General features: G+C 43.1%; 3 protein-coding genes across 3 annotated transcripts; all 3 read left to right on the top strand.

Moving 5' to 3' along the window:
- Positions 1-1,143: 1,143 nt before the first annotated feature.
- LOC147250674 (cyclic nucleotide-gated cation channel-like) lies at positions 1,144-13,794 on the top strand. The gene is made up of 13 exons (XM_086222515.1): positions 1,144-1,237; positions 1,328-1,490; positions 1,624-1,715; positions 2,016-2,105; positions 4,567-4,677; positions 4,811-5,002; positions 5,091-5,158; positions 10,016-10,144; positions 10,491-10,978; positions 11,138-11,416; positions 11,824-11,922; positions 12,610-12,987; positions 13,131-13,794. The coding sequence occupies exons 4-13, from the start codon at positions 2,017-2,019 to the stop codon at positions 13,314-13,316; spliced, it is 2,019 nt and encodes a 672-aa protein (XP_086078641.1). The 5' UTR covers positions 1,144-1,237; positions 1,328-1,490; positions 1,624-1,715; position 2,016; the 3' UTR covers positions 13,317-13,794.
- Positions 13,795-14,249: 455 nt separating this feature from the next.
- LOC147250673 (uncharacterized) lies at positions 14,250-16,314 on the top strand. The gene is made up of 6 exons (XM_086222746.1): positions 14,250-14,377; positions 14,588-14,649; positions 15,390-15,509; positions 15,652-15,760; positions 15,843-15,960; positions 16,181-16,314. Exons 2-5 carry the CDS (start codon positions 14,590-14,592, stop codon positions 15,950-15,952), a joined length of 399 nt encoding a protein of 132 aa, XP_086078872.1. The 5' UTR covers positions 14,250-14,377; positions 14,588-14,589; the 3' UTR covers positions 15,953-15,960; positions 16,181-16,314.
- Positions 16,315-17,155: 841 nt separating this feature from the next.
- fgl1 (fibrinogen-like 1) lies at positions 17,156-20,949 on the top strand. The gene is made up of 7 exons (XM_086222514.1): positions 17,156-17,596; positions 18,296-18,464; positions 18,557-18,716; positions 18,798-18,895; positions 19,087-19,175; positions 19,318-19,505; positions 19,580-20,949. The coding sequence occupies exons 1-7, from the start codon at positions 17,531-17,533 to the stop codon at positions 19,776-19,778; spliced, it is 969 nt and encodes a 322-aa protein (XP_086078640.1). The 5' UTR covers positions 17,156-17,530; the 3' UTR covers positions 19,779-20,949.
- The last annotated feature ends 553 nt before the right edge of the window (positions 20,950-21,502 follow it).

Here is a 21,502-nt window from a genome sequence, read left to right as displayed (position 1 = left end):
GACCTGACACAGTGGTGACATGTACAGAGAAAAGAGTAAAGGGCCAAGAATTGACCCTTGAGGAACATCACACGTAATATTTGCATGACTGGAGAAGACATTGCCAAGAGATACAGAGAAGGTTCTGTTCCTGAGGTAGGACTTGAACCAATCAAGAGCAGTCTCGGTCACACCTTCCCAGTTTCCCAGTCGAGCCGTTTGTATGTCGTGATTGACAGGGTCAAATAAAGCAGATAAGTCGAACAATACCAGGACAAGGCAGTCATTCTGACTGCTGTCAAAATTTGCAACATCATAACTTGGTTTAAAAAATAAAACTATGTACCAATAGGACCCTGACTTTTCCTAAATTTGTGTATATTTTATTCTAACATTGTTTTATCATTAAAATTTCAAAACACAAAAGAGATCTAAGTATTACTACCACGAATGACCACAGCAGTCAAACTGACTGCATGTTTTTACAGGGGGTGTCGTATTTCACTATTTGCTCCATTTCCCAGTCTTTCTGTTGCTCTACTGTCTGTCTGTTGTTTATGCTCGGGAAGCTAAAACTTAGTTACAGGTTATGAAAAGGAGGCCTGATAAACACGTCTGCAGGAGAACAAGTTTCCCTGGTGTCTGAAGTTTGTGAGAGATTTGTCCAGGACTGCATCACTTGCTACAAACCAGGTGCTGATATAACTGTTGATGAGAAGTTCTTCCCAGCAAAAGCAAGGTGCAGATTTATCCAGTATATAGCTAGCAAACCTGATAAATTTGGTATCAAGTTCTGGCTTGCTGCTGATGTTGATACCAAATACATGCTGAGTGCTGCGCCATATCTGGGCCAAGATGAGACACGGAGGCCAGGACAGCGACTGGGAGACAATGTGGTGTTGAAATTGGCTGAGCCTTTCCTGCGGAAGGGGAGAAACATCACCACTGATAACTTCTTTATTTCCCTTGAACTTGCCAAAGCACGAAACACCCAGAAAACCGCCTGGTTGGTACGGTGAATAAGACCAGACGAGAGCTTCCTCCATCTGTAAAGGAGCAAAAGGCCCTGCGCACGACAGAGGTGCTGAAATGTGACAGTGCAACCCCAACAGTCTCTCAATGTAAACCAAGGACAAACGTCTCCATTCTAAGCACTGTCCACACAGCTGTCAACATCACAAGCGGCCGCAAGGCCAAACCGGAGGCTGTTACATACGACAACAGAACCAAGGTTGGAGTAGATGTGCTTGATCAAATGGTGAGGAAATACTCAGTGAAAGCACCGACACCAAGATGGCCACTGGCGGTGTTTTATAATATTCCTGACCTGGCTGCCATAAATGCTTAGATCCTGTTCAAGAAATGCACCACTGAGAAGATGTCATGGAGGAACTTCACAATGCGACTCGCAAATGAACTTTGCTTCTGACACATGACAGCAGAAGCCAGACAAATGATGGTGCGACAGCAGAAGATGGAGAGGAGAAGGCAGTGCCAAGTGCGAAGAAAGTGTAAGAAAAACAAAGCAAAGGATCCTTGAAAAAGAGAAATGAAATCTCTCTCTCACACACACACACAATTTGCAATTTAAACAATGCTGTTTCCATTGCTTGAAGGTCATGTGATCATTCCTTTTATATTCAGTCCAGCCTTCCCCATTGGTCACTGGTCATCGCGGTGTGTGAGCCTGTGGTTGCACGAGTGGAATGTTATCAAGGATATCAGGATATTCTCAGGTTTGTTAACTTTGAACATCTTCCATTATGATCTGTCACCATAACAACTACATGTCGTCATTTGGTTTCTGTGGTGATGCCTGACAGTGGATGGCCAAGACGACCCTCTGTTTCTGACTGTTGCCAGCATTGCATGTGTGTGTGGGTGTGTGTGTACGTTACAGTTTTGTATCTTAATTTGAAATTGTTTACCTTGTTATCTGTCTGCACTGATGTGTACGTATTAAGAAATGGCACTGCCAGCTTGTGTGTGTGTGTGTGTGTGTGTGTGTGTGTGTGTGTGTGTGTGTGTGTGTGTAGGATGGCAGGTCTAGTCCAGGATTCACACAGACTGTCTGTGAAAACATGGACAGAGGAGGAGAGTGAGCGATCTGCTGGGACACTCAGCAGGTAAACACACTCGTGAGTGTTGGTATCTGAAATACTCACAGCTTTATGTAACACTTGTGTTTTCCGGATGTGGGTTTATTTGTTTGATAGAATTTCATCATCAGTCTGCCAGCTTGTTCAGTCTGTGCCTTCTGCTACAATTCTATCCTGGAATTCTAAAACAGGTGTCTGTAAAAGCAGAACTTCACAAGGTGTCTCATGACTGCTGTTAACAATGGTGATGTTCTGGAATGGTCTCTACATGTAAGGTACCAACAAATGGATCGGTCCATTCATCCATCTGCTTGTCCAAAATTGGGTTGTGAGGGAAGCAACTCCAGCAGGGAGCCCCACCCAAAGGGTTTGCATGGCTGTAGCATCGAGCAAACTGGAGGAAATCCAACCCCCAGAACAAAAGCAAAGAGGGGCTCTAAGTGAGCTTCAACATTGTAAATGGTGCGTCATATCAGTACCATCCACCTCCTACACAAGCATGTAGAGTCGAAGAACATAGCTCCCAGATCAAGCATTCACATCAAAGTGACGTAAGTAAGAGAACAAAAAGGACATTTTTCCCCATTAAGGAACGCAAAGAAAACATAGAACTTAGCATCGTGTCAGTAACATTGAAGACACTCGACTTCATGTCCCATATGTTGCACTTCAGCACCACTATGAGTTAACAAGTCACCGTAGCTCGTGGCTGAAGTACAGATGTTGAGTGGAGAACGTTCAAGTGTGCGTCACATTTACTGTACATTTCGTCAGCCTCAGAGTATTGACACCAGAAGGTCCTCAGCATCCGTCACCAAAGCAAAGTGGTTACCATCTTTGGCTGTAATTGTTAGTTTCGCTGGGCACAGCAGCGATGGTTTGAATCCCTGTTGACGACATCGCTTCTCGATGCGCTGTGCACTGCTCCAGGATTTCAGGGCAGTAGTGGTAGAACAGTTGCCCTCGTCTCTTGCCGGCTTCTTGAATGATCTTTTCCTTAACCTGTAGTTATCAATACATGTGTGACTACCAGGCTTGGACGCAGGACACAGGGGCAGGATTCTGGTGTATCAATGAAAGCTTTATTGGAGGTTTCCAGGCCAAGTTTGAGGAACAGAAACTAGACTATGAACCCATCTTATAGGATCACCCCTCTTCCGTCAGGGAAGAGTCGTGGCTATGAAAAATATCACAATAAGATCTCTCCACTAAAAGGAGGAATAAACACAATCTGCTATTGAGGGTTCATCCATACATTAAAAATCACTCCAACTACGGGGAAACAAGAACTCAAACAAGAACTCAAAATAAAACGCATGAACACCAAAAACACTCCTAAATATTTGGAGGCACTAGGTTATGAAAAAATAAGGAAACAAAAGATCATTCCCCATGGAGGAAACAAAAAGCAATGAAAACATGAACTAAAGACTGGTCTCAGATAGAAAAACTTACAACAAAACATCTCTCACTTGGAGGAAGGAAAACCCAAACACCAATCAAGGCTGTGGCAACGAGCTGGGGTGAAGGCACGGGACCAAACACACTGGTACAAGACACAGGGAGAGGCAGAAATAAATAGACACAAGGTGATGGGGAACAGACCAAGAAGACACACCAGGAAGGGCAAATGACCTGGAATGAGAGGAGAGTTCAATTTAATTAATTCATTTTTAAGACACAACATGGACAGGACAAAAACCCAACTTGACTTCACCGCAGTGTGGAAACATGCAATCACCAGGCTTGGTTAACTCCCGGACAGCTGAGCAGTCGGGGCTCTGTGGGGTCAGTCCAGCTCCAGAGTGAACTCAGAACAGCATCTCCAAAGATTTCCAGCAGGAGCTTTGAGAAGAAGGTAGTGGGTTGGGGGCCTTCAGTGGCCCCAGGCACTCCCGCTATCCGTATTTTGTTCCGTCTGCTGCGGGATTTGAGATCAATAGTCTTAGCTTTAAGCTTGGTGAGGCTATCCTCCAGAACAGTGTATTTAGCTTCCATCACCTCCAGTCAGGTGCTGATTTGGTCCACGTTGCCCTCCAGGGAAGTCAATCTTTGTCCATGGCTGGAGATGGTTGCTTGGACACTGTCCAGCTTAGTTTCGAGGGATGTTAAGGCCGATTAAAACTGGGTGGAGACGGCTCATCTGTGCTCTTCCAGTAGTTTGGTCAGAGAACCATGCTAGCAGTCGATAACTCGTCATCCTTCTTTCCATCTTTTCTGGCTGACTTCAATGCGGTTTGGTCTCCAGGTAGTACTAGAAGTGACTTAAGTGTACACACACCACAAATACTGTGTTGCAAGTGAAAAGTCTGTGTTAAATGTTAAGTTTTTAACAAAAACTTACGGGGGCTTATGCGCTGTGCGTCGACTGCATTAGTGACCCCGAAGTGTCCCCACACATATTCTTATTTAGGATGTTGACGCCTTGCCTTGCTTTATTGTTTTTGTTCCTTCCTTGTCAGTGAATTATTTCTTTACACACATGTAGAGGACAGTCCATGTGTGATGACACGTCCTCAGAGCTCCAGAGAATGGCAGCCATCGACAGGAGGGATATTAACTCCCAGAATTCCTTGCATGGGCGAGGTGCTCTCTCCAGGTATGGCAGTAAGGGATTACGATCCAAACTTGTAGAGAGGGTGTGGTGTTACGGACAAGTGGCTCAGGTGTGGTGTGCTGACGGTCGCCTGTCCAGGTGTAAATGGGCTGCATGTTTGCCTGCTGCTCCCCAGGATCGTTAGTATGGTGATGACTTTGCGAGAATGGGCTCAGAAGAGCATGGCTGCAGAGACGGAGCGGCCAGACTCATTTTTGGAACGTTTCAGAGGCCCCGCCCACATGGACATACAAGCCCCGCCCAGCCGATTTAGCCACAGCCAAACTGGCTTTGAAAGGGATAATGAAATTAGATGGAGCAGAGGCAGGTATGAAAACAGACAAGTCCAACCTCCGATGCAATAAAATCGTTTAAACACCATAAATATACCTGTTGATGTTTTCTGTCTCTGTCAGGAGGAAGTGTAATATTGTTGTCTTATCACCGTCCGACAATGCATACTACCACTGGCTGAGGAGAGTAGATTATATAGGAGTTGAATACATAAAAGTAGATTATATAGGAGTAGAATATATGAGTAGATTATATAGGAGTAGAATACATAAGAGAAGATTATATAGGAGTAGAATATATGAGTAGATTATATAGGAGTAGAATACATAAGAGAAGATTATATAGGAGTAGAATATATGAGTCGATTATATAGGAGTAGAATACATAAGAGAAGATTATATAGGAGTAGAATATATGAGTAGATTATATAGGAGTAGAATACATAAGAGAAGATTATATAGGAGTAGAATATATGAGTAGATCATATAGGAGTAGATTATATAGGAGTAGAATACATAAGAGTAGATTATATAGGACTACATTATATAGGAGTAGAATATATGAGTCGATTATATAGGAGTAGAATATATAAGAGAAGATTATATAGGAGTAGAATATATGAGTAGATTATATAGGAGTAGAATACATAAGAGAAGATTATATAGGAGTAGAATATATGAGTAGATCATATAGGAGTAGATTATATAGGAGTAGAATACATAAGAGTAGATTATATAGGACTACATTATATAGGAGTAGAATATATAACAATAGACTATATAGGAGTAGAATACATGAGTAGATTATAATGGAGTAGAATACATAAGAGTAGATTATCTAGGAGTAGAATACATGAGTAGATTATATGGGAGTAGAATACATGAGTAGATTATAATGGAGTAGAATATATAGGAGTAGAATACATAAGAGTACATTATATAGGAGTAAAATATATAAGAGTAGATAATATAGGACTAGAATACATATGAGTAGATTATATGGGAGTAGAATATATAGTAGTAGATTATATAGGAGTAGAATACATAAGAGTAGATTATATAGGAGTATAATACATAAAAGTAGATTATATAGGTTTCGAATATATAAAAGTAGATTATCTAGGAGTAGAATACATGAGTAGATTATATGGGAGTAGAATACATGAGTAGATTATATTGGAGTAGAATATATTTCTATATATTCTAATACTCATGAATGAATACTCATGTATTCTACTCCTATTTAAAATCTACTACTATATATTCTACTCCAATATATAGTAGTAGATTATATAGGAGTAGAATACATGAGTAGATTATATAGGAGTAGAAGACATAAAAGTAGATTATATTGGAGTAGAATATATTCCTATATATTCTAATACTCATGAATGAATACTCATGTATTCTTCTCCTATATAATCTACTACTATATATTCTACTCCAATATATAGTAGTAGATTATATAGGAGTAGAATACATGAGTAGATTATATAGGAGTAGAATACATAAGAGTAGATTCTATAGGAGTAGAATACATGAGTAGATTATAATGGAGTAGAATACATAAGAGTAGATTATCTAGGAGTAGAATACATGAGTAGATTATAATGGAGTAGAATATATAGGAGTAGAATACATAAGAGTACATTATATAGGAGTAGAATTCATAAATAGATTATATGGGAATAGAATATATAGGAGTAGATTACATAGGAATAGAATACATGAGTAGATTATATACAAGTAGAATACATGAGTAGATTATATACAAGAAGAATATATCGGAGTAGATTATATAGGAGTAGAATATATAGGAGTAGATTATATAGGAGTAGAATACATGAGTAGATTATGTGGGAGTAGAATATGTGAGTAGATTATATAGGAGTAGAATACATGAGTAGATTACATAGGAGTAGAATACATGAGTAGATTATATGGGAGTAGAATGCATAAATAGATTATATGGGAGTAGAACATATAGGAGTAGATTATATAGGAGCAGAATACGTGAGTAGATTATATGGGAGTAGAATATATAGTAGTAGATTATACAGGAGTAGAATACATATAAGTAGATTATATGGGAGTAGAATATATATGAGTAGATTACATACAAGTAGAATACATGAGTAGATTATATACAAGAAGAATATATAGGAGTAGATTACATACAAGTAGAATACATGAGTAGATTATATACGAGAAGAATATATAGGAGTAGATTACATACAAGTAGAATACATGAGTAGATTATATGGGAGTAGAATATATATGAGTAGATTATATAGGAGCAGAATACATGAGTAGATTATATGGGAGTAGAATATATATGAGTAGATTACATACAAGTAGAATACATGAGTAGATTATATAAAAGAAGAATATATAGGAGTAGATTACATACAAGTAGAATACATGAGTAGATTATATACGAGAAGAATATATAGGAGTAGATTATATAGGAGTAGAAGACATAAAAGTAGATTATATTGGAGTAGAATATATTCCTATATATTCTAATACTCATGAATGAATACTCATGTATTCTTCTCCTATATAATCTACTACTATATATTCTACTCCAATATATAGTAGTAGATTATATAGGAGTAGAATACATGAGTAGATTATATAGGAGTAGAATACATAAGAGTAGATTCTATAGGAGTAGAATACATGAGTAGATTATAATGGAGTAGAATACATAAGAGTAGATTATCTAGGAGTAGAATACATGAGTAGATTATAATGGAGTAGAATATATAGGAGTAGAATACATAAGAGTACATTATATAGGAGTAGAATTCATAAATAGATTATATGGGAATAGAATATATAGGAGTAGATTACATAGGAATAGAATACATGAGTAGATTATATACAAGTAGAATACATGAGTAGATTATATACAAGAAGAATATATCGGAGTAGATTATATAGGAGTAGAATATATAGGAGTAGATTATATAGGAGTAGAATACATGAGTAGATTATGTGGGAGTAGAATATGTGAGTAGATTATATAGGAGTAGAATACATGAGTAGATTACATAGGAGTAGAATACATGAGTAGATTATATGGGAGTAGAATGCATAAATAGATTATATGGGAGTAGAACATATAGGAGTAGATTATATAGGAGCAGAATACGTGAGTAGATTATATGGGAGTAGAATATATAGTAGTAGATTATACAGGAGTAGAATACATATAAGTAGATTATATGGGAGTAGAATATATATGAGTAGATTACATACAAGTAGAATACATGAGTAGATTATATACAAGAAGAATATATAGGAGTAGATTACATACAAGTAGAATACATGAGTAGATTATATACGAGAAGAATATATAGGAGTAGATTACATACAAGTAGAATACATGAGTAGATTATATGGGAGTAGAATATATATGAGTAGATTATATAGGAGCAGAATACATGAGTAGATTATATGGGAGTAGAATATATATGAGTAGATTACATACAAGTAGAATACATGAGTAGATTATATAAAAGAAGAATATATAGGAGTAGATTACATACAAGTAGAATACATGAGTAGATTATATACGAGAAGAATATATAGGAGTAGATTATATAGGAGTAAAATACATGAGTAGATTATATGGGAGTACAATATATAGGAGTAGAATACATGAGTAGATTATCAAGCTCACGGTTAAATGCAAAAAAAGAAAAAAATACAGATCTACAAGGTGATAATGCGTCGGCCGACGACTATTTTGGCCGCATGAGACTGTCGTGGAAGTTGAAGTATGCAGGCCTCAAGTTGTCACGCCCTTTTTCTTACTAATAAAGTGTTCTTGTGTAAAGTGTTCTCTTGACAATCTTGATATTTGCACTACTGTTCTTTAAAGTACTACAGTATGGCCCAGTGCTGGCCAGTGCCAAAATAAATAAAGGCCTGTTACCAGGAGACGCCTGACGTATATAGGAGTCGACTATATAGAACTTGACTATACAGGAGTCGACTATATAGGAGTCGACTATACAGGAGTCGACAATACAGGACTCAACGATATAGGAGTCGACTATATAGGACTCGACTATATAGGACTCGACTATATAGGACTCAACGATATAGGAGTCGACTATATAGGACTCGACTATATAGGAGTCGACATATAGGACTCAACTATATAGGAGCCGACTATATAGGAGCCGACTATATAGGACTACACTATATAGGACTACACTATATAGGAGTCGACGATAAAGGACTCGACAATATAGGACTCGACTACATGGGACTTGACTATATATGAGTCAACTATATAGAGGTCGACTATATAGGACTCGACTATGTAGGAGTTGACTATATAGGACTCGACTATGAAAGACTCGACCATGTAGGACTCAACTATGTAGGACTCGACTATGAAGGACTCGACTATATAGGAGTCGACAATATAGGACTTGACTATATAGGACTCGACTATATAGGACTCGACTATGAAGGACTCGACTACATAGGACTCAACTATATAGGACTCGACTATATAGGACTCGACTATATAGGAGCCGACTATATAGGACTACACTATATAGGAGCCGACTATATAGGAGTTGACTATATAGGACTACACTGTATAGGACTCGACCATGTAGGACTCAACTATGTAGGACTCGACTATGAAGGACTCGACTATATAGGAGTCGACAATATAGGACTTGACTATATAGGACTCGACTATATAGGACTCGACTACATAGGACTCAACTATATAGGACTTGACTATATAGGAGTCGACAATATAGGACTCGACTATATAGGACTCCACGATATAGGAGTCGACTATATAGGACTTGACTATATCGGACTAGACTATATAGGACTCAACTATATAGGAGTCGACTATATAGGACTTGACTATATCGGACTCGACTATATAGGACTTGACTATATAGGAGTCGACTATATAGGACTACACTATATAGGACTACACTATATAGGACTACACTATATAGGACTACACTATATAGGAGCCGACTATATAGGACTCGACTATATAGGACTCTCGTCTCTCTGGTTCTGTAGAGCCTGTTTTGATGAGTTCCAGATGAGGAACATGTTGGTGTGGTTGGTGCTGGACTACATCTGTGATGGAATTTATATTCTGGATATAGTAGTTCGTCTCCACACAGGTAAAAACACATATATATTGAAAGAAATGTGACGAAATTGATGCCTCATACTGTATAAAGCCAAAATATATGGGACTTTGGCCTAAGAAACAAAAAAAGTCAAAGAACACTGCATTTGATTTGACCTAAGATGCTTTCTGTCAAAGCTTTTGTCCAAAACTGAATTGTATTGTTATTTATTTAACCACTTGGTTGATGCTATAAAAAGTGGTGTTACAAAATGGTTGACATCTTTACTGAGTCAAGTACTGGTACCTGCAGTAGCTGTGTTGGTGGCAAACTTCTGAGAAATGATTTAAAGATACTCCATGATTCACTGGTTCATTCCTGTACATTGTGTCTTTAGGTTTCTTGGATCAGGGATTGATGGTGAAGGATTTGCCGCGTCTGAGGGAAACCTACCTTCGAACTCTACTGTGTAAACTTGACATCTGCTCCATCCTCCCTACTGATCTTCTCTATCTGACTGTTGGAATGAGCTACACTCCTCTTCTTCGATTCAACCGTCTGTTGCGCCTGCCACGTTTGTTTGAGTTTTTTGAACGTACAGAAACACGAACAGGTTACCCCAACGCTTTCCGCATCTGTAAACTGGTCCTGTATATCCTGGTGATCATCCACTGGAATGCCTGTGGATACTACAGCTTCTCCAAAGTCCTGGGACTGGGCTCAGATTCTTGGGTTTATCCAAATGCGTCAGATCCAGAGTTTGCATCCCTATCCAGAAGTTACATTTATTGCCTATATTGGTCCACTTTGACTCTGACAACCATTGGAGAGACCCCACCTCCTGTTAGGGATGAAGAGTATCTGTTCCTGATATTTGACTTCCTGGTAGGTTTTAAGAGCAATGGTGTAACCTTAAAATCATCTCACTATGAATGTTGAATATATTTATGAAGTTAGCTTTGCCAAATCAGTTATACCTGGATAACTTGTGGTTGCCATTATTCTTGTCCACCAACACTGTGAATCCTGCCATTTGTGTTCTAGGTTGGTGTTCTGATATTTGCCTCCATTGTGGGGAACGTTGGTTCCATGATCTCCAACATGAACGCTACGAGAGCAGCCTTCCAGACTCGTGTAGACACACTGAAACACTACATGCACTTCAGACATGTCAGCAAGGTGCTGGAGCAGCGAGTCATTCGCTGGTTTGATTACCTCTGGACCAATCAGAAGACCATAGATGAACAGGAGGTACTAAGGAGCCTGCCCAATAAACTGAGAGCAGAGATAGCGATTAATGTTCACCTGGATACTCTGAAGAAGGTAAAGCAGTTTTAAGTCAGGTCTTTTAGTGTTTTTGCTGTTTTAATTACCAAACGCTGTACTCTTTAATGAATGTACCATACAGATAAAAGTGTGGTCATTTCACCCTTCTGGTCAACAAAACTCCCCAAACGCAACTGAACTGTGTGTGAGAGTGATGCTGCCGTGAGAGTGACAGTTACGACGTTTCCAACACACAAGGAGAACTTCCCAGGGGAAAGTCCACCGTAGTTGTCTGGGGCAGCAAATCTTTGGTTTTGCCTTCCAGGCAGAAGACACCAGGGTGGTTTGATTTACTGTAACTTACCAGAAGTGTTCACTCGGTTACAGTCCTTCTTGGTCTGTCATGGCATGCAAGTTACAAGCTCCTTGACTCATTTTTGTTTTTCCCGTGTGTCCGTCTTTAGGTGCGTATTTTCCAGGACTGTGAGGCCGGCCTCCTGGTAGAGTTGGTGCTCAAACTTCAGCCACAGGTTTTCAGTCCAGGAGATTACATCTGTAGGAAGGTCTGTTATTATTGCTACTGTTGCAATACAAGTACAAGAACAATACACAAGGTGTATAAAGGGTGAATTTTAAAGAAAAACACCATTGCACTAAGTTTACGTTGAGAGGTACGGCTCTGAGCTGGGACCCGAGCAGCAGAGACCCCTGCAGGGTCAGTTAGAGTCACTGATGATGTCAGCTACAGAACGTGAAGGAGGGTGGCAAGAGGACAACAAGGAGAACACAAGAGGAGTAGGAGGGCTGCAGCCAACTGAACACATGGAAGGAAATAAGCGGGTCACCAGCTGAAGCGGGCTGAGTTAGAGCAGCCGACTGTCAGCTGATGGCGCCGGGCTACCAGCCCAGGTAGACTTCTGAACCTGCCTGGACTCGTGTGAACCCAACATTGAAAAATGTCAAATAACTTGAGGAGAAGTTATGAGATATAAACAGAAAGATTCTAATGAACACTTGAACAATACGTGAAGATATACCTGATGCTGCGGCCTTGGAAGGTGACAGCGTCCTTGACCTTTAGCCTCCAGAGTCTTTTGAGTTCATCCTTGAGTCCCAGGGGATGTTTGAGGCAAATTTAAGAACGAACGAAGAATGAATTGAAGGAACATTTACATCTGTATGTCTCGTGGCATTTATATATGACTTTTTAAAATTCCAATATGCAGCTGTGCTAACTTTGCTATTTCCAGGGAGATGTGGGAAAGGAGATGTATATCATTAAAGATGGCCGCCTGGCGGTGGTGGGGGAGGATGGCGTCACTCAGTTTGCTGTTCTGACAGCAGGAAGTTGCTTCGGAGAAATCAGCATCCTGAACATCAGCGGCAGCAAGATGGGGAACCGACGTACAGCTAATATTCGCAGTCTGGGATACTCAGACCTTTTCTGCCTTTCCAAACAAGACCTCATGGAGGCGCTGCAGGAGTTTCCCCATGCCAGAGCCCAGCTGGAGCAGAGGGGGCGGGACATCCTGCAGAAGGAGGGGCTGCTGGAGGAAGTAAATGTGTCTGCTGGGGAGGAGCTAGAGGAGAAGGTGGAGAGGTTGGAGAGCAGTCTGGATCGTCTACAGGTCAATAGCTTGCTATTATTTCTACTACAATTACTACTACTTACTACGACTACTACTGCTGGTACGACTGGTGATGTGCTCACAATTGTATCCTGTACAACTTCTACTCCATCTTTCTTGAACCAATAACCACATTCTTCCAGACATGTTTGGCGCGTCTGCAGAGCGAGTTCAACTCCTCCCAGCTTCGGATGAAACAGCGAATCACAGCCCTGGAGCACAACATCACCACGGTTGCCACAGGCAGCGGCTTTCTGTCAGATACCGACTGCAACGAGAGCGTCTCGGGAGGCGAGGGCGCGCGGAGTGAAATCAACATTCGCCTCTGACACACATGATCTCCTGACTCTTGCTTTCAGTCACGTGATCAATGATTGACACGACATTGTTCATTTATTTCATCTGGGAGCAACGAACATTATCCAGTTGTACTCGTATTTTTTGTAAGAGGCAACATAACAGAACAAAATGAGACAATAACAACTTATAATGGTATGAAGTCATGGAACGGACTGGAACGCTGCAGAGAAGCTCCTCAAATTCAACATGAAACAACAAACATGAATAAAGGTTGATCAAGGAAGGGTTGGCAATCATCCAACCATGGGAACATTGGCCGTCATTCATGAAATGTTCCTGCACACAATCGAGGGTTTATTAAGGCCTCAACTCAGACTTACAGACCGGAAGCGCAGCCAGGGGGATATTTGTGACCTGAGGCATTCAGGTCTTTGCAGTTCTGGGTGAGGGACCACACAGAAGATACCAAGAGCCAATCAGACTTTGCTTCCTGTCTGTAAACTGAGAGTTTTAAAGGCCTTCTGAGTGTCAGACCAAGAGCACTTCATGACCGAGGCCTCATATTTGGTCGAAGACACACAAATACTCCAGCTGGCGGCCTTCAGCCACTAGGGGGCACCTCTGTGGCTGCAGCTGAAGAAGGCAGGCAAACACTTTCACCTTTGAACGCTGCATTTGTGCCGCCTTCTTTGCTGTGGACACATGAAATTTCTTCCTGCTCTCGACATCAAAGTGCTGACAGAACTTGTTGTAGAACCCTTTTTTCATCTGTTACTCTTTTTCAAAATGTGTTGAGAGAAAAAGAAAACTTGGTTCATTTATGATCCACTTTATTCTCAATAAATAAGATTTGAACCCTGAGACTGACTGTCCATGTCCATGACACACACGTGTGTGTGTGTGTGAGAGAGAGAGAGTGAGAGAGAGAGAGAGAGAGAGAGAGAGAGATCTGTGTCTTGTGGTCTCTGAATGCTCTGCAGCTGTTCGCACATGACTTGGGACCAAAGTCCAGAGTGACATGAGAGGAGGATTTCAGGAAGTCACTTTGAAGAAGCTTGAATATCCTGTGAGAAACCACAGTGTTCCAAAGGTAGATACACACTGATGTCCAGATTTCCTCTCTCACGTTTGCTCTCTTCTTTAAATGTTGTCTTTTATTGCTTGTTGCTCACCTGATTATTATAGAAAACATTGCTCCTCATTGTCAGTGGTGCTTGTTTAAGTTGTGTGTGTGTGTGTGTGTGTGTGTGTGTGTGTGTGTGTGTGTGTGTGTGTGTGTGTGTGTGTGCGTGTGTTTCAGAGATGGAGCCCAGCCTCATGTTGCTGCTGGCCTGTGTAACACCAGCATCAGCTGCAGTGCAGGTCAGACCCGCTCAGCTTCCATCTGATAATGTGGTGATCATGTATTTTTGCAGGCAGCCCAGCAGTGAGTGGCGTGAGCGACCTCAGCTGCAGCCAGTCGGAGTTTTACATGGATGATTGATTGTTGCTGAAGATAAGCCAGGTGGCAAACGCTGCTGAAACGTGCACACACACCACTTTCAAGAGCTAGGAAGCCTTAGAAGTTCAAAGCTAAACTCGTGAGAGGAACGTCACCTCAACGTCATCCCTCGGGTTGCGCTTCTTTGGTATTTTTGGCAGATTCAACGCGTGTCTTTGGTCAGCTGGAAGCAACCAACATGTAGTATTTCCTGATGTACTTTGTGGTTTAGAACAAAACTCAAAATATCTCAAGTGGTTGTGAACCTCAGACCTCGTTACAGGCCTGTCGACACCACAACAAGACCACTGGAGCGGTGCAGCACTGAGTCCTGAAACGCAGGAAGAAGTTGGCGTTGTTGAACATCTGGTCTGAGATGGATGAGCTTTAGCTGAATGCTGCAGTTAACAAAACCTGATTAAACGAATACAAAAGGAACAAGAGAAGAGAAGGGAGGGAGGGAGGGAAGAGAGGCAGAAACAGATGAATGTGAACCTGCCCAGGCAGCAGTCACACACACAAATACGAACACACACTCTCAAGCTGGTCTCTCTGTTGAGTATATGAGTGACGCCCATCGATCACAGCACATAGAATGATGGTCCCTGCTTGTTGGCTCCAGCCCAGCTTCCTGGAGAGCCTCCTGCTGGCCACCCACCAGCGTCCCTGGCTCTGGGGCGTCTATGCTTTCACTGTTGGTCTTCCCATCATTCTCTTCATCAGCTTCATGTGGCCTGACAAGGTGCAGTAATCTTGTGTGTGTGTGTGTGTGTGTGTGTGTGTGTGTGTGTGTGTGTGTGTGTGTGTGTGTGTGTGTGGTAGTTTGAGCCTATGGTACAAACTGTGCTGCTGCTAAACCTGGACTGTTGTGTGTCTGCATGTAGAGGTTTGGGCCCCCTGGTCACCAGTATTACTATCAGACCTCTGATGCTGCTCAGCCTGATGATCCTGAGGTCTCACCGCCGGCACAGTGGAGGGATGTGGCTGGTGAGGGTGAGTTGGTTTAGGGTTACCAGTCGTTACCATCTGGGGTGGTGTTCCTTCATGTACAGACGCATTCTTCTTCTCTTCTCAGGGAACTCAGGGGGAACCGCGCCAAGAAGAAGAGACACTGGTAGCAATCAGAGAAGGTCTGGTTTAGGCCTGAAGGGGAGATTCAACTCCCAGCAGGGCTGCGACCGATAATATATACAGTATGTATCTATACATTTTACATATATATGTATATATGTGTGTGTGTGTGTATATATATATATATATATATATGTATATACATATACACACACACACAGATATATATGTATATGTATATATATATATGTGTGTGTTGTGTGTGTGTGTGTGTGTGTGTGTGTGTGTGTGTGTGTGTGTGTGTGTGTGTGTGTGTGTGTGTGTGTGTGTGTGTGTGTGTAGAGTTGAGGAGAAGAATCACCTCCCACCAACCCACCGGAGGATTCTGGGCTTCGTTCATCTCCGCCAACCCACCTCATGTGTTTGCTAAATTTGAATCATTGACATCGATGTCATCAATCATTTCATGTCCTGCTGTTGATGCTGGTTTTATCATTTTAGTGCCTCAGACACGGCGGTTGGTCCATGATTGTAAAAGTGTGCATTTGAGTTTGAATAAAGGACGTACACTCGCCGGCTCTTGCTGTGCCCACCGTTGTTGCATCGTCTGAGGTCTGTTGAACGTGCAGCCTGTGCCACCAGGTGGCGTCTGCTGAAATATTCCTGGAGTTCTGTAGGAAGCCACTGCTGCTGAATGTTGGAGGTTTGGGTTCCAAAATCCTTGAAAAACCAGATCGCTGTCTCAGTAGCACTCGAGGGTAAAAAGCAAAACTAGAACAAACAACAAAATTCTCTCTCTCTCTCTCTCTGTCTCTGTCTCTCTCACTCACACACACACACACACACACACACACACACACACACACACACACACACACACACACATCAGTGTGTATCTACCTGTGTAACAGGGTGGTCTCTCACGGTATCTACAGCACTCTTACAGCTTTTCTGCAGTTTTGAAAAAAATGGTGTCAGGTTTTGAGGAACTTTCCCTCCCACATGCATCACCATGTAAAACGTGTTACAGTGTCTGTGAGACCTGCAAATTGTGTCTCGCTCGCTGGAAGTTGTTTACAGCCTTTGATTGAATAGATGGGTTTATTGTCGAGGCAACACTGGACGTCAGATGCCATCCAGCCGGGAGGGAATCCTCCGGACATGTTGAGATGGAGGGACCACTGTCTGTGGAGGACTTTTTAATAATCAGACGTGAAAGATGGAGGCTGCAGCTCCAGCCTTCCCCGCTGTGTCCTCAGGGACAGTGTGGTGCTGACCTGGACCGGCTCGGTGCTGCTCACAGGGCAAGAGGGAGCCAGCACAGAGCTGGAGAGTGGAGAGCAGATGAGAGAGACGGGAGAAGGAAGGAGAGGCAGCACAGGAGGAGGATTTCACGATGTTGAGCAACACTTGGGCTCAGCGCTCTCTCAGCCCGTGCTTTGACAACATGAGGGTTGTCTTGGATGTATGATTTGTTTTCATCGTGCACATCTGTTCCCACATTCCCTGAATATCTGGCAGACTCTATGGCTGCAGAGAATCAGGTATTTTGTCAGTTTCTTGGCCCCTGCTTTGTTTGGTTCCAGGTGTGGGAAGATCTTGATCTCAACCAGATGCAACCACCCTCAAGGAAGAAGTCCTGCTTTTTTGACTTGTACCTTTGGAGCGTTCTGATATCTAACTAAGACCAGGATGGAGGCCCCACGGCTGCTGCTGGCAGGACTGCTGGCCCTGACGGTTTGCTGTCCGTCTCTCTATGTGAGTACACGGCTGGTTTCTCTCTTTCTTGCCTCCTTCAGATGGTGCTTTTGTTTCTGCATCTGAGGATGTCTTATGGTGTTTGTGCGGTTTGCATGTGTGGCACTGAAAGAGGGCCGGACTCCAGCAATGATGTTGCTGTTCGCTCTTGAATTTGCTCCCTGAGCTTTGACAAGAATAGGGAGCGAAGAGTCCTGAGGCAGGAGGACTGGGGTTTTTCTATTCCTGTGAGCACCAAATCACAAGCAGTAGTGGAACAAGAGTTTTATGGGGAGCAGCGGGGTTTAGTCAGGCTACCTCAGCGCAGCCTGTCAGAGGTACCAGCTCAGGTTGACGTCCAAAAAACAACAACAACCAAAAACAACAACAACAATGCATCAAAAATGATCAGTCTGGAAACCCTGTGGTTTGTTTGCATGAGACAAAAACAGCCAGAAGGGAGGAAAACCGTCTGAGTGTCACAGGAGCTGCTCCACTCCTGCAATGATCCTCATATTTCAGATTTGAGATGAAACCTGTTTCATTCACTTTTGGAAAACTTTCACTGTTGTTAATATGTAAGGAGTCTGACCTCCCGAGGAACTGGCTTGAAAGAGATGAGGCGAAGAGCAAATGGAACACGACTTTGTTTGGGCATGAGTCTGAATTCAGATCCCTGCAAATGTAGCAATACAAATGTGTGTGTACGTGAGTGTGTAGGCATCAGACAGCTGCCGGGAGGAGGAGGCCCGTCTGCGGGTGAAGGAGAAGCTTCTGAGGAGCCAGCTGCACCAACAGGAACTCCTCCTCCACAGATTACAACTGCACAACCAGCATGGCAACCAGGATCAAGCCAGAGCCAACAAGAGCCAGGACGGCCAGCACGCAGGTCAGCCAGGCCCCACCATTTACAGCTCAAACACCTGATGCTGTCAGAACAGGACTGAGGTACTGTCCTGAACAAAGGCTGTGTGTTTGCAGACTGTTCCCAGGTCTTCAGCTCTGGCTCCAGAACCAGTGGTTTCTACCAGATCAAACCCCTGGGCAGCCCGTCTTCAGTCAGGGTCTACTGTGACATGAGCGAGGGAGGGGGCTGGACTGTGATACAGAGACGGATCAACGGAACGGAGAATTTTAACAGGTGCGCCTGTGTCATCTCATCTGCCAAACAAAAATAATACCTCCCAGTGTCGGACCCCATCGATCTCTGTCCCTCTGTTAGGTCCTGGCTGGAGTACAAGGATGGTTTTGGAGACATGGATGCAGAATTAGGAGAGTTTTGGCTTGGGAACGACAACCTGCACTACATCACTGCTCAAGGTCAATGCTACGTCCACTGAACACTCAGTGCTGTCGTCTGAAGTTCACCCAAGTAGACTGGAGTCACACAAGACTAAAAACGCCTCGATGCGTTCAGGATTCCTAATAACGAGTCACTGAGAGGTGAAGCATCATTTTAAAGACTTCAGCTTCTCCAGGGCTGTAACTCTCCATCTGTCTCTTTCCTCCAGACAAGTACTCTCTGAGGATTAACCTAGAAGACTTTGATGGTAACCAGCGCTACGCTGAGTACAAGGACTTCGAAGTAGCAGATGAAAAGGTGTTATAATTCACCCAAAGCTGACTGGCAACTGTAAACCTGGTCCTGGCACACTGCTTACACTTGAAGTAGAAGTATGTGTCCATATAGGAGCATTGATGTGCATCCCAGTGAGCTCTTGTGGTTCCATGTGTCTCTGCAGGATCACTACCGACTGACCTTCGGAGCGTATGTGGGTACAGCTGGAGACGCTCTGTCAGGGGGGTTTCAGGATGGGGTGTCAGAGTGGGCCAGTCACCAGGGCATCAAATTCAGCACCTATGACAAGGATAACGATAACTACAGAGGAAACTGTGCACAAGAGGACAAAGGAGGCTGGTGGTTCAACAGGTGCGACCTTCACAAGCACATGGATTTGACTTCTTCATTGCTACAACAGCCGTTTCTACTCTGCTGCTCGCCAGGTGTCACTCCGCCCATCTCAACGGTGTTTACTACCACCGTGGGCACTACAGCGGGGAGACAGATGACGGTGTGGTCTGGTTCACTTGGAGGGGGTGGTGGTACTCCCTGAGGACCGCCATCATGAAGCTACGACCCAACGACTTCAGGACGGATCCAACCGATGACCCCAACTCTGTTCACCTCCAGTCAGCCTCCTAGATCAGACATGAGTGGATATCCACTTGTCATCAAAAGTCCTCCAGTTATGAAGCAAAATCATATTCCAGTTGCAGAAACACTTCACCACGTATCTCGTCATCTTATAATCTGCATTTTCAAACTTTTCAGTAATTGACCCTGCAGACACCCGCTAACAAACGTGCATACCAGAGCTTCGTGGCCTTTAGGGTTAAACTCATCACTTGGGAATCTGATAACAGGCAGACAGCTCCAATGATTCATGCGATGCTGGGTGCTGTTAGCTGAGGGCAGCGAATGCTAGCGAATGGAAAATGTTGGCAAAACTCATCAAAGATAAAATGTTTCAACTGCCGGAATGCAGGAGCAATAATCATTGAAGAATGTCGGACACTGTAACTTCAGGGTCAGATACACATCCAGTCCTGCTTTCCTGACTGCGGCCTGCGTTTATTCTGGTCATAATTACTATGGACACTAGAGGGCAGCTGTCCCGCGTACGTAAATACAGAACCAAGCCAGAGACACAGTACAGACATACGAGACATGATCCATGGCACATTCGTTCTGACACATTGTGGGACTTTTCAGCCCACAGCCAGCAAAGTCGCTCCTTGCTCCTGACGTTGTTGTGCGCCTCTTCACCTCAGACCGAACCGGACGCTAAAAGATTCGTGTGCATGAGAACAAATCTGTCAGTTCAGCCCCTGGTGAGGGAGCGCCCCCTCCTAAATGAACGCAGACCCTTGAACAAGAAAGCAGCTGTTGAGGCAGTCGACCCGCGTGATCACTCAGCACTTGTGAAAGGGGAAGTGGTGGAAGCTACCACAGCTGTGCATCTTAGAGGGGAAAAGGAACCCTGATGTCAGCAGATGGGTGAGACCGGGGGGTCAAGGAGCCAAACATTAGCATCATTCCACCCAAAACAGCCGAATGTGTTTACTGACGCTACAAATGCGCATCTGTCTCCGTGTCCTTGTCTCCGGCGTTACAATGATCATTTAAGAAACAAACGTGAGGCGCAGTCCTTTAATTATTACTAATTATTCTCCATGGGCGACTGAATGTCACATTCTCCTCACGGGGCTTTCACTGTCAAATTAAGAGCAAGTCTGCCTGTTAGAACTCAGGCTGTCTGTCACAGGGAGGAATTGTTCAGCTTTTAAGTGCTTAATAAAATGGAACTTGCATACTCGCATTATTTCAGCCTCATTATTCACGTCTTTCACAAACTGTCAGACTTCTGCTGTAACGGAGAGTGAGGACTGGCTACCTGCTGTTCCTCCCGCCTCCAGGTTAACGCCACCTTGAACATGTTTCATGTCACATTCAGGGACACGTCTCATCAGCTCACACAGACACTGTTGACATTTGAAGATGAATGGAACTTTGACACTTCCATCATCCCTCCATCCATCATCCATCCATCCATCATCCATTCATCATCCCTCCATCCATCATCCATCCATCCATCATCCATTCATCCATCCATCATCCATTCATCATCCCTCCATCCATCATCCCTCCATCCATCATCCATTCATCCATCATCCCTCCATCCATCATCCTTCCATCCATCATCCCTCCATCCATCATCCCTCCATTCATCCATCATTCATCCATCATCCTTCCATCCATCATCCCTCCATCCATCATCCATTCATCATCCCTCCATCCATCATCCCTCCATCCTTCATCCATTCATCATCCCTCCATCCATCATCCATCCATCATCCATTCATCAT

Source organism: Aulostomus chinensis, chromosome 13 (genome assembly GCF_037954235.1).
Source record: "Aulostomus chinensis isolate RoL2024-O1b breed Wild chromosome 13, RoL_Achi_v1.0, whole genome shotgun sequence".
Taxonomy (NCBI): Eukaryota; Metazoa; Chordata; class Actinopteri; order Syngnathiformes; family Aulostomidae; genus Aulostomus; species Aulostomus chinensis.
Note: the sequence above shows the minus strand (reverse complement) of the source record. Positions and strands in the feature narration are given on the sequence as shown.